This window comes from Populus alba, chromosome 2 (genome assembly GCF_005239225.2).
Source record: "Populus alba chromosome 2, ASM523922v2, whole genome shotgun sequence".
Classification (NCBI taxonomy): domain Eukaryota; kingdom Viridiplantae; phylum Streptophyta; class Magnoliopsida; order Malpighiales; family Salicaceae; genus Populus; species Populus alba.
The window spans coordinates 17547113-17561470 of NC_133285.1; the positions used below are offsets into that span (position 1 = coordinate 17547113).

Below are 14358 nucleotides of genomic sequence, written 5' to 3' on the forward strand. Positions count from 1 at the left end.
ATTTTTTTTATTGTTTTAATGTGTTCATGTCAAGAATATAAAATTATTTTTTATGCATTTTAAATTGAAAAAACTTTTAAAAAGTACTTTGGACCACATTACCAAACACATGTTTTAAAAACACATTTTCAAACCTTCTCCATAGTTTTTTCTTGACAAGCATTTCACTGATTTCAAATAAAGAAAAAACTTGAAGAGTAATTTTTTATATTTTATATACAAACACATTTTATCAATGTAAAATATTAAATTTGTTTTTTATATTTAGATTTTTTTATTATAAATGTAATATAAAGATTATTTTTAGTAGCAACATAATTTTTTCATGATAATTTTTAATTTGAATGAAATAAAATTAATGTTTTATAATTAAATTATCACAAATACAAGATATTAAGATAACCATTATTATTTTTATAAAAACTAGTTATAATCTTGATGTAATTCCAAAATCCATCTTTACTTTTAACAAATGAACATATTATTTAATTTTCTACTAAAAAAACTGAAAAATAAAAATGAAAAAACAAGTTTTATGTTATTAAAAACATCCTAAGTACTTACATGAACACATTTTACAAACTTCCGAGATGGACCAGCCAATCCATATTGCCCCTGAATGTGTATATATACAATAACGAGCTAGCTGGGCTCGCACACTGCCTTTATATATATCCAAATCTCCTTCAAAAAAACCTAAGAGAGCCTCAAAACATGAAACTCTTTCAACTCTGCCTCATCGTTGCTCTTCTGATTTTCTTTGGCAGTTCTCCGAGGAGGACTCACGCAATCCGGGGGAGCTTTTCTGCTCCTTCCACAAGCCACCAAGTCTTTCGCTCTCCATTTAGTTCTTCGCCCTTCGCACAGAGGGCTGAAGAATTCGCGTCACAGAAGCGTAGGGTTCCTACAGGCCCGAATCCATTGCATAACAAGCGATAATTTTTGCAAGTTTCCTGGCAGAAGACGACCCTTGTTCTCCTGTGCTTCTAATCTGTATACCCTTAATACAGGATTTAACAGCAGAAACGTAGGTAAACTATATGCTTACTTGCATAGATTAGGAGCAGTTTGATATTTACTTGTACACTTTGTAGAGATATTGCTGTGCAGATCGTAATTAAATCAATATATTTATGTTTGTCTGAATAATCCTCTCGTGTATATACGAGTGATTAATAATATTCATTTACGAGTATACCTTTATTCTAGCTGTTCGTATCTATTTTATATGTCTGTAAAACGTTATAAAATGTTCTTTTCATCCATCTTAATGCATCTGATTAACGAAATCTGAAATCCCTTTTTCTGGTCTGGAACGTATGATCCAAGAGAAGGCTAAATCTTGTGTGGCTGTCGACTTTGAGTGTGTGTGTGGTTTTATGTTAGCCTCTAAATATGGTAAGCTCCAACAAGAAGGTTGATTTGCACGGTTTCTTTCACCCTGGTTTTCATAGCTACTAGTGCCTGCTCCGATTGCGACTTCTTTTTTGATCTAAACCTGAAAGTTCATTGGACCTCGATTAATCCGGTTTTGGTCAAGCCGGGTCGAGCCGGGTCGGTTCGCCAAGAGGTAAAGCTTTCTGACCATGACTTCATGATATAAAAAATATATAAATTCTCTCGGCAATAAATCATGGTAATAGAAAGGTCATCAGCATCAAACAGCTGCGCACAAATCAAGACTTATACGTATTGGTTGCAACTTGCAGCATTATCCTGTAAAATGGATCCTTCTGAGAATAGACCCAGCTCAGTTTAATTTCCTGACAGGAACCATGAGAGCAGATGCTGACACAGAGACCCCAATTTTAATGGCGACTGCAAATACCCTTTATTTCATACAACAACCATACAATTAAGAAAAATGGAATATTTGTTGAGTGTTGCCACTTTTGCTGTTGGGTCCTCACCACTCTGAATTATCAAGTGCTGTGCAAGTATGGCAGCACTTGCACCTTCTCAGACTTGTACCAGAACTCTCGAGTATTTTTGCTTCTTTTTTTTTTTTTTTTTTCTTTCTTTTTTTTTTCTCGGATTTTAAATAGTAAGTTTATCTTGGGTCAACTTTGCAAACCAAGGTCAAATCTCTCTTTAATTAGGTCTTTAAGGAGCCATCTACACATCCGAAAGCAATAAACACCAAGGTCAAATCTCTCTTTAACCAGGTCTTATATATGACATCGCCTAAATCTGAACCAAGAATATGGAATCAAATTCATCACCATTGATACTCATCCTCCAATTAACTATTATTTTTTTCCAAGATAGAAGGGGGAGGATTATATATATATATATATATATATACAAATAATGCAATCCTTAAAAGACTTTGGATGTTTTTAGAAATGTGATAATGATTGCGATTTAAAATATTTTTTATTTAGAAATACATTAAAATAATTTATATTTTTTAAAAAAAATTATTTTTTATATCATCACATCAAAACGATATGAAAATATTAAAAATATAATTTTTAGCAAAAACAAAATTCAATCTCTTTGCATTTATTTTATGGTCCAACCTGTTTTTTAAAATGTTTTTTTAATTATTTTTTACTTGAAATATATAAAATTGATTTTTTATAGGTGTTTTTATGAGTTTAATATAATGATAATCAACATAGAAAAATGTAAAAAATATAATATTTTAATTTAAAAAATACTTTGTACGCATTACTAAAAAAAGAAAAGAAGCTATAATTTAGGTTTTATGTGGACTGTCGGAGGTGGGATGTGGTCCATATTGTAAGTGCAGATACTGGTTATTACACCCACCAAGCCTTTAGGAGTGTATATGCGCATGTAATATTTGAACTTTAGCTGAACAAATTATTACATAGTTGAAAAATATATTTAGCTTTATTATAAAGTCAATTTGAGAAATGTTAACCCACGCACCAATAAAGGAGCGTGGAAACACGCCGAGTGAGGGGACATAATTTATTGGCTCCATCGTCTGCTGGGACATTATACCATTTTGTTTTAAATAATTCTATAACAATAAATTAAAACTACGTATCCAGGATTCTGTAACAATTAATTAAAATCCCTTAGTACATCATGTTTATTTTTGTCTTTTAAAAATATTTTTTAAAAATTTATAAATTATTCTGATACTCTGATTTTAATATATTTTTAAAAAATAAAAAATATATTATTTTGATATATTTCTAAATAAAAAGTATTTTGAAAAATAACTGAAACTAAACAATAAAATAAATAAATACAAACTATATTTGGTTATTTAATGAAATGCAATGTATAATTAAAAAAAAGTTAAAAAACATTACTTTTAAGTTATTAAACTTTTTAAAAAATAAAAATTTTGAGTTATCAACTTTCCTTCTTATTAACCTTGAAGATTAATTACGACGTTCACAGCTACTTTTTTATTCTAGTTTTTTTTAAAAAGAGATATGGAGTATTTAGTTTTATTAACCACGAAGATAATTCTTCTATAATTTTCTCTTTTTTATTTTTAGAGGGATAAATTATACTCAGGAAACTTAATCCTAAATGGAGGCCTTATTCCTTGATCAATTCATAAGGATAAATTATACGTATCTTGCTGGGAGGAAAAGCTGATGACATCCATCACCGTTGTTTTTAGCCTTATTCCTTAATCAATTAGCTCGAGTTGCTTTGGTGTTTGAGATTGTTGGTGGTATGGTTTGTAGATGCATAATAATAATAATAATAATAAAATGCATATTTCATATTGAAAAGAAATACTTTATTCTAAGTGCTTATAAATATTAGTTTTTATTGTATAATAAATTAAGTGAAAATCATGATAAATGAGCTATCTAATGGGCTTTGTAATGCTATTATATAAATATTTATAATATTAAAAGATGACATTGTACACTTATAAATTGTATGATTCTCAAATGGATGTTAAGACGACTTTCTTAATTAAAGATTTAAAGGAGAGAGTGTAAATGAAGCAACCTGAGATTTTATACTTTCTAAAAATAAAAATAAAAGTTTGTAAATTGATAAAGTCTTTACATGGTTTAAAAAAAACTTTGAAACAATAGCATGAGAAGTTTGATAAAATAATTTTGTTGAATGATTTTCATCACAAAGGTGTCAATAAGTGCATGTATTCCAAATTCACAAAAAGATTTTGGTGTATTTATTTGTCTTTATGTAGATGACATGTATTTAGCACCAATATGGTTGGAATAATTGAAACCAAAATGTATCTTACTTCTATTTTTAAAATAAAAGATCTTAGTGAAGTGGATACAATTTTAAGTATCAAAGTTAAAAAACATAGTAATGGCTATGCATTTAATCAGTCACATTATATTGAGAAAATACTTGATAAGTCTAATCATCTCAATATAAAAGAGGCTAATATCTCATTTGAGAACAATATTAAGTTAACTGATTATTATGATAAAACGATAGCACAACTAGAATATACTAGTGTCATTGGAAGTCTTATGTATACTATGTAGTGTACAAGACTAGATATAGCTTTTGCTATATGCAAGTTATGAAGATATTCAAGCAAGCTAGATATGAATCATTAGAAGGCTATTGCAAGAGTTTTTGGTTATCTAAAAAGAACGATTGATTTAAAATTGTTTTATTTTGGTTTTTCTAGCTTTATCTAAAAAGAAAGATTGATTTAAGATCATTATGCTTTCATGAGTTAACAACTATCATAATAGTGGAATCAGACCACTCACCTAATAACTTAGTATCTCATGTCAAAAATTTTACCATGTTCAATGTGGTAAGACAGAAAATCATATTTTGATTTTCATCTTTTTAAATTCACAAAACTGAACTTCTCAAGTTTATCATTATACATTACAAAAGATGATGGTATAATCCTCCATGCCAAAACACTACTTGTTAAAGCAACATTCTCTTGAGCATAACTCATATTTTGCTACAATAATAACCAAAATAATTGGATTATTCTTTATATAATAATACATAAATAAATAATATAATTAACAACAATTCAACTAAACTAAAATATTAAAAGTTGAGAATTACATATAAAAGTCAAGAATTATATATATTCCAACTATATCAGATAAAATAAATACAAAATTTAGAACAATGTAGATAAAGCACTTGTCAAATTTTGGATGAAAAAAGAAGAAGAAGAAAATAAAGAACATTGTTATCAAGGACTATATAGTTTGTTTTTAAAACTAAATTGTCAATCAATTTGTGCAAAACATCTAAGCATAAATAGCTTCTCATGATTCAAACAACAATACCTCAAATAGATGCATACTAATCAAAGCTTACAAAGCAAAAATATGACATGACTTTTTCTCTACAATAATCGAATCAAAAGCTAAAAATAAATAGTAAGCAAAAATGAAGAAGCATAATAAAATAGACAACTAAAGAATAAATTAAGTAGTATAATATTTTCTCTATTTTCTTGTTTCTGACCAAAGTCTTCCTCCTATCCCATGTTCATATAGGAGATTTGGGATTTAAATTGTTACTAGAATTAATTCAATTTAGTAGATCAAATTTATGTCACTTTAAACCGTTAAAGCCTGTCTCTTTTTTTTTTTCTTCTAAACATAAAAACTTAAAAATAATTTTTTAATATTTTTAAAAATAAAAAAATTATTCAGGAATGAAAAACTAATCAGACAATGTATTAAAACTAAGGTAGTGTTTGATATGTTGAACAATGATGGATTAAACATGATAATTTTTTTGTGAAGTTGTTTGGTGCATCTTTGGATAATACAAAAATTAATTTTTTTTCCAGTCCAAGGTTGTTCTAGTGATGAAGTTTTTGTCCTATTAAAAGGAGCAAAACAAGCTTGTTTAATTCTCTACACAAAAGTTAACTTGGGTTGATACAAGTCAATATTAGGATAAAAATGAATATAATCATAGTTTTTAAATCCGATTATGGGGTTAAAACAAGGTAAGGCTTGAGTTATAGAATGGGTTAACCATTGACCTTGGTCAACATAAGGATAAAAATAGTCATTATCGTAGTTTTAAAACTTGAATTGAGGGAAGACAAGACTCAGGTCATAGGTCAAGTTAAATATTTACTCGAGTCAACGTAAAGATAAAAGTGATTATTTTAATAATTTTAAAACCAAACTTAAGAGTCGATCTCGGGCAAAACCCGAGTCATGCATCGGGTTAACCATTGACCTAGGTCAACATAAAGATAAAAATAATTATTATTATAGTTTTAAAATGCGACTAAAAGGTAAACGAAGGAAAAGGCTCGGGTCATAGGTCGGGTTGACCATTGACCGGGTCAATGTAAAGATAAAAATGATTATTATTATAATTTTAAAACCTGACCTGAAAGTCGATCCAATGTCAAGCCTGGGTTAGATTAACCATTAACTTGGATCAACTTAAGAATAAAAATGATTATTATCATAGTTAAAACTCGACTCGGGGGTTAACCTGGGATAACGCTCCAGTCATCGGTCGGGTTGGTCATCGACTTGGGTCAATATAAGAATAAAAATAAATATTATCATAGTTTTAAAACTCAATTGAGAGTCAACTTGAAGCCAAGCCCAAGTCAGGTTGACCATTGACCCGAGTGAATGTAAGGATAAAAGTGGTTATTATTGTTTTTTAAAAAATTGACTCGGGAATCGACCTAATGCAAGGCCCGAGTCATGAATTAGGTTGCCATTGACCTAGGTCAACACAAAGATAAAAATGGTTATTATCATAGTTTTAAAATCTGAATAGAGGATCGACCTGTGGCATAGTCCAGGTCACAGATTGAGATGATCAACTTAGATTGACTCAAGGCAATATAAGAATAAAAATAAATGTTATCATAGTCTTAAAACTTAACTTGGGATCGATCCAGGACAAGTCCTGAGTCACAAGTCAGGAGGGTCAATTAGAGCTGATCAAGATCAAGGGTTAGGAGAGTAAACCTGAGTTAATCCAAATAAAAAAAAAATTCAAAACAGCCTCATTTTGATGAAAAAGATTAAAAAAAAAAGTCCAAACCCGTGTTTTACTCGGATCAACCAGATTATAGATTGACTTGAGTTTTTGACGAAGTCAAGTCAAATCAACCTTTACTGTATTTTTTCTTACATCCAAATTAGTCCAAACCTTCGGTTGATCCCAATATCTACAAAACACAAAATAAGGTAAATTGTTTAGTTTAAAGCATTCCAAATAGAATACATTATAGTTATTTCTCATATCTATCTGGTCTTGTCTAACCAATCCTGTCCTATTCAATATATAATATCCAACGTATCAAATATTACCTAATAAATTTATTGAATCTGGACAGATAAATATTTAAATTATATAAGTAGAGCCTGCTTATGTTTTTAACAAAAAGTTGACATTGTTTAGTTCCTCTCTCCTATAGACCCATTTTTTACTTTTCAAGGCACAATTATACAAGTTACTTGAAAAGCATATAACATTTCAATATGGGTTTAAAGCTTTTATATTTAAAAATTTATCCAACAATAGTTTTTTTAAATTAATTTTTTATTAATCCAAAATTAATTTTATACATATTAATATTTTATGTTATAGAAAAAAAAAAACATACACAGATGTAAGCATAGACTTTAATAGTTGAGTTTGTAGATGGTTTATTCTCAATTTTTTATATTATTCTATATTTTTATACTTATTCAAGTTGGAATAAGTTCACTAATATTCACCTAGATATAAAATAAATTAAAAGAGAAAAGAATTATATTAATTGATGGATCTAAATATACACATGGGAAAAAAGTTAAAAAAATAAAAAAAATAAATTATAATAAAAAAACTATTTAATTTATCACAATATCTTCAAATTGCGACCATGAATCCATGATATCTTTGGCTTCTATTCTCTGGTACTCACCCTCGAATCTATGGAGATTTGAAATAAATCTCTCTGAACTTGACTGCCACTAGAAATCTTGATATTTGTGTTTTTTATAAAATTTGTCGGTATCAATAGTTTGAGCTATTTGAATTAGAATTTAGGCAAAGCCACTCAAGGACATTAAAGTACTAGATTTGGCCCTCACCTTCCATTAGCAAGGGTGTTAAAAACCAACAAATATTTATAATATTTATATTATTTGAAATGATTTAGCCAATTAAAATTAGATAATATAAATATTATGTATAATAATAAATCAAAAAATCAAAAAATTAAATATTATAAATTAAGTAGCATATTAAAATTTTTGAAATTCAATCAACTCAACTCAACTTGTATATCTTATACAACCTATTGATTAGTTTTTTTTTCATTTTAGTTAACCGACTTAGTTGATATATTAAGACTAAATTGTTTATTAAAGTTTATAACATGTTTTAGGCTAATTTATTGAGCTCTATTTCTATTTAAGTATAACCCATGAAAAATAATAATATAAACTGTGGATATTTGTAAAATCCACACAAAAATTAGTGCAACTTTATATTTTCAATTTAATTGAATTCAAAAAATTTAAATAAGTTGAGTTTATAATTTATAAAATATTAGAAGATGGATTAAATACAATTATGGACATAAACCTGACTAATTATATTCATAAACCCTCTAATTATTAGAAAGAATTATGATTAAAAAAAAACTAGAGGATATTTATAAAGCTAATATGAGGGAATTATTTTTCTTTTTTAAAAAAAAGTTGAGATCTTCAATTAATTTATTTGCCTCTATGATTGATTCCGTGAATTCATTATATAATTGAAATATACATGCATAGACCAGGTATGTCGTCAGCCGCGCTGGGGGTAATAACCACCACCAGAATCTAATTGATGGCCACGAAGAAATACCATAATATTGATTACTATAAATCGTTCAAGGTTCAAACAAGAATCAGTCCATTGATTACCACCCTGCCATGCTGACCATGAGGAAGTATTTTCAATTTTTTCACCATGAACTTTAGGATACACCCTTTACGAAAGCTTGACATGCACTGATGCTATCATCTTCTTCTTCTTCTTTTTCTTATTAATCATGGATATAAAAACTAATTTATACGTATCTTAACTAATTCTCTAAAATTCTCTAAAATTTTAAAATTAACGACCATGTAAATTTTTAATAACTCTAAAATTTATAACACTCAAATTAATAAATTTTAAAAAATAAACTCATAATTTTTAAAAAACAAACTCAAAATTTAATCGATTTAGCTATATTATTATTGAAATTAGATTGATGCTATCTTGAATTTTTTTTTCGTGAGTAGTTATATAGAAACCACGTCAGAAATCATTCTAGAAGCTACAACTTCCTCAGGACATACAGAGTAGTCTCAACTGAACAAAATTTTGCCACTCCCCACAGACTGTTACAGGTTAGCAAAAACCAACCAGAAATGTTGACAAGATGATCGTGCCAAGGCTCGAATGGCAATCAGTGAGCCATGGAAGGAGATTGTAACAATGTTAAATGGTTGCGGTTTAAAGAACTAATAATGTCATAAAATTTGAAGAATGGAAGGAACAATCTTCTTTGCATCATTACAGAAAATAAATTTTACAAGGTAGGAAATACGAAGGACTACCTCTATGAATCAAATCCTTTATAATACACACTTACATTTTCATGGAAGAGAAGTAAAAAGGAAGGGGCATAGAAACCAAAAAAAGTGAGTAACCTCAGTGTCTGAAAACCGAACCTCCGTCTTCCGCACTGATGAAATATGGACTTGTGAGAGAACCATGCGAAACAAGGCCAAACAATTCCTACTTGCACCAAGGAGGTCACCAGTCAACACCTTTATATCCTTCATGAAGGTATACTCAGTTTACACCAGTCAGAGCTCTCAACCAGCTGCAGTGGCCCGAGGACTTGTCCCACTGGCAATGGCAGCAGATGAGATGAACTTCGAGACAAGCACAGCTTCGTTGCTTACAACCTTAGAGGTCGCCACATCTTCCAAGCGCTTCCAAGTTAAATCTCTTTTCTCCCGTGTCTCCATCTGTTTGACTTCATCTTCTTCAAATTTGACCAAGCATTCATCAAAAAATTCTTGATCAGCGTCTGAGAATATCTTCTTGACATTCAGGGTCAAACTCTGAACAGCTTGGTTCCAATGCCCCCTTGTATTTCTCTCCAAAGCTGGGAAGATTATAGGCAGTATCACTCTGTGATTCTGCGTGATCAGATTTCTTATGTGATCATTGTTCCACAAAAACAAAGCACGTTCTGCAACCTGCCATAATACCAGATTCCAAATGAACAACCCAAAGTTCTAATTCAAATCCTTCAGATGGAGCATAAATTTAGTAAATAACAGGGCAAATAATATGTAAATCCATATGATTCTATCAATATAGATTTCAGTAAGCCAGCGTAAGTTCTAAAGTGAAAATATCTACTACAATGGATGTGAAACTCACTGCACGGATGCTGGAGTGAGTCTCACTCCAGCATCCTTCATTTCTTCATATTAAAACCTCAATATCGCATGCAGATTTGAAAACTGAAAAGCATGCTTATTGTGCTAAAACTTCAGCAAATACATCAATGACCAAAGACAGAATCATAGCAAAACCACGAGTGATTTGCACTTCAAGAAAAACCAGACAGTAGAAGTTTCCTCAAACAAGGCTAAACGTGAAAACCATTTTCATGGCATAAAATACTCTTTACATCCTCTACTACAATACAAATGCTGAACTTTCAGCATCTAGACATTCAACATATTTTCAGAACAAGAAGTCCATTGGCTTTTTCTTCCAACCATTGCCCCACCTGGAAGCATAAAATTACAATGGGAGTGCAGAACAGCACATACCTGTAATCATAATGATAATGCTAATGTATAGAAATGATTTTGTCGCTTGTAAATTGTTAAAAATAATTTAGCTTCTCAGCCTCATTAAGTGTCAAAATTATCTATTAGTGCTCATAAGATAACCATTTAATTGAGGGGTTTTGACAAGAAAAGAGAGGTAAAAAAAATTTACATGGCCATGTGGGGAGTTCCATGAAAAAGCATCTGTGTAAGGTGGACACTTAAGCTAGCCTTTTTTTTATTTGGACTGCTGCTATAGGGAAGATTATTATGGTGATAGCATAATCACAAAGAAAAATACTACTATTGAGTGGTAATGAGTGAAAGAGATGTGAGGATCTGATAGAGGATATGGTGGAGAATATAGAAAGGCAACAATGTAAATTAATACTTGATTATTTACAAATTTTAATGTTGTATGATCATTCTAGATTTTTATTATTAAATTCAGAAATATTAGCATTTATTATTTAGAAATTAAAAATTCCCAAATAATCAAATAATTAATATTATACCTTCTGCAGTAGCTAAGGAGTTATGGTTGCGAGCTTTCTCTAGAGTTGGATTTGTTGAATTATGTCTAAATCAGAGACACAAGTTCCTAGGCATGGCAGGGGACAGCAGGGGCACTTGTGAAAGATAAAAAGTGGAGAGCTATAGCATTATTCATTTCATGGACTGTTGGAGTGAACAAAATGTCACCATTATGGAGTGGAAGTCCCATCATAAAGACACTAGCTCAAGTTGTAAGGCCCTTGTACAGATGGATGCTTCCATAATACCTACTTTTTTCCATTTTCATGGAAAGTATCTCTAGACTTTTCAATTAACCTCATAATGGTAAGTTAGGCTTTTCGTTGATTTTATCTCAAGGGGTAATCTTATATACTTCCCATGAGCCGAGTGCACCCCTAAGTATTATCTCAGAGAGAAAAATCATGGCACTTTACACAGCCTTCTTGATTTGCATATCAAATAGCAAATTAAATACGACAATGGAGTCTTGAAAGAGCATATTGAAAGGTTCTTTCAGGTATTGAATACTTAGTCACATGAGAAGAGGATACCTATCAAAGATGCATGATAAGAAAAATATGGCAAATGACGTGGAAAAGAAAAGCTATTTATGATTTCACATTATTTGCACATATTAATTCTTTATTACATGGAAAACCCAAGAGCAAACAAAGCTATCAACGGAATTGCATGTTTTTTAAACCAAGACAGATGTCTACACCTCTCTTCATCAATATCATAAACCCAACTTGTACAATTCAGTGCAGAAAAATTACCGCAACCAAGTAAGCACATAAATGCAGAAAAACACAAATCCCTTGTAAATACTGAAAATCCACAAATTTCTAACTAATTACGAAGTGATCACAAAGATATCAAACTCTCAATTTTATACACACACATAAAAAGTGGTACAAATAACTAGGTGATAAACTACACGTGCAACTATCCAATTTGGAATTCATATATCCTCATGAAAATTATTAAAAAATCATCTAATGTGAGATGGAAAAAATAATAATTAAACAAGTTTCAGTTGCAATGAAATGAAATGAAATGCAAGAATGATCAGTAATTACAAATATAATGTCAATAATGAGATGATAAATGCACTTACTAAGCAGCAGAAACAATAAAACAGTAGAAGCTAAAAAAAAGGCTTAATCTAAACACAAAAATAATAACCATTCTGAACCCAATACCTGAAAATGTGAGCTGTTGAGGCAGCGACCAATTTGATGGAACAAAGGGACCATGCACCGCTGAAACTCTGTTGCCTGAGTAGCCTCTAAAACTTCCTCCAACTCACCAAGAAACATAACTTCCTTGGAACTATTAGTCATGGGCCAATACTTCAACAGACCTCGGACTACAGTATCAGCCAGCTTGAAATCTTTCTCCACAAATTGAGTTATACAATATGACAGTTGCTGATGATACATTGATACACGCTTTGGCTTGTGAAGTGGAATTAAGGCACGGAGAAGGAAAAGCTTGTGCTCTTCCTTCAATGGCAAAGCAAACCCATTAATAATGCTGCCCAATATCTCAAGCATTTCTGCAATCCCGTTATGCCTCTCTGTCTCGAAAATGAATATGTAAAAGATATTGTTGATAGCTTTTCTAATGAATGGTCGATGTACCATGAACTTTCCATAAATACGGTGGAGTATCGTCTTCAAATACTCCCTCTCTCTTTGGTCTTCAGAATCAAATAAGTCCAGCAATCTCAACACAAATGAATGGTCAATGTATCTCTTGGCGAGCTTGGCATCAGTCTCTGATGAAGCCACAAATCTAAGCAGAAAATCATACACAATCTGAAGATGAGGCCAGGCAGGCTCCATAGCTGGTTCTTCATCTTCAGGGTCAAACATTTCTAGAATCTTATTATCATGGTTCATAGATGGAAGTGTTCTAAACAAATTGGCTGCCACCATCCTCGTAATTTCTTGCATTGCAATCTCATTGAACTTTGAAGTAACAGTTGAAATATAATCAAGAAGCTCATGCAAAGTCTGCCTCTTAATGTCCTTCTCTTTAAGATTCTTAGAAGGATCACTAAAATCAAACACAACGCAACACATATTCAATTTCTTCATAAAGAGATTATGCTTCTCCGAGTTAGGAACATCACGAAAGCTAGGCAATGCCTCATAAACCCCAGAAGTCATCAAAGGACCCAATTGAGGAGCTGACTTTTTCCCTTGATTCCCCTTGCTATTCGGCACCAGGCTCCCATTGTTCAAGCGCGAAGCGCCCGAGCTCGTATTCAAAGATTTGGACGAATTGGAAGAGAGCTTTGAGTTGTTAATGGAACTGGGCCCATTAGATGAGTTCAAGGACGAGTGGGCATGGAGTCCACCGTCATTGTTTGAATCGTTACTGGATGGTTTTGAGGGTTTTCGAGGTAGCTTACCCAATATCTGTTTGATCATATCTGTTGCTAAGCCCTAACCCTAATCCTAATGTATTCCAAGCAAATAAAAACCAAAGCTTCCACCTTGAAAACACTTCAAAACTAATCCATTTTTCACAGCTAGGCTACAGAAGAATAATCAAATTTGTACATTTAAAAACGGCTATCCATGGAAGACTCTTAAAATTCAAATTCCTACCTCAGGATACATCAACAAAGCAGGGAAAAAAAACCCACTTGAGGAAATTTCATATACAGAGGGGGAAATTACTTACATTGATGACATGAACAGATAGATCTGAGAAAACCTAGAAATTTGATCTGAGATTGATAAACCCACAATTTGATTTGAGAAAGAGGGGGAAAAACAACATGAACAAGATTATCAAATAAAAAAAGAAGTCAAATTAAAATACGACAGGAAAAGGTAGGAAAGTGGGAGTTGCATTTATAAAAATATTCAGATTTTTTTGTTCTTTGTTTCTTGCTCTGTGTGCCAAGTTTAGGAAATGGTAAACTTTAGATAGCCCAAAAACAAAAACATAAGAATTGAAACTCCGGACTGAACCCAGCCCGGCATGCTTAGCCGCAGCCTAACTCGGATCCATTTTTACAATCAATAATTTTTTTTTTTTAACTGGTGTGATTTTGTTAAAA

General features: G+C 31.1%; 1 protein-coding gene across 1 annotated transcript; it reads right to left on the reverse strand.

The window, feature by feature from the left end:
• Positions 1-9425: 9425 nt before the first annotated feature.
• Positions 9426-14358, reverse strand: LOC118031967 (serine/threonine protein phosphatase 2A 59 kDa regulatory subunit B' gamma isoform). Its single transcript, XM_035036516.2, has 2 exons — positions 12485-14358; positions 9426-10181 (listed from the first exon to the last, which is right to left on the reverse strand). The coding sequence occupies exons 1-2, from the start codon at positions 13718-13720 to the stop codon at positions 9792-9794; spliced, it is 1626 nt and encodes a 541-aa protein (XP_034892407.1). The 5' UTR covers positions 13721-14358; the 3' UTR covers positions 9426-9791.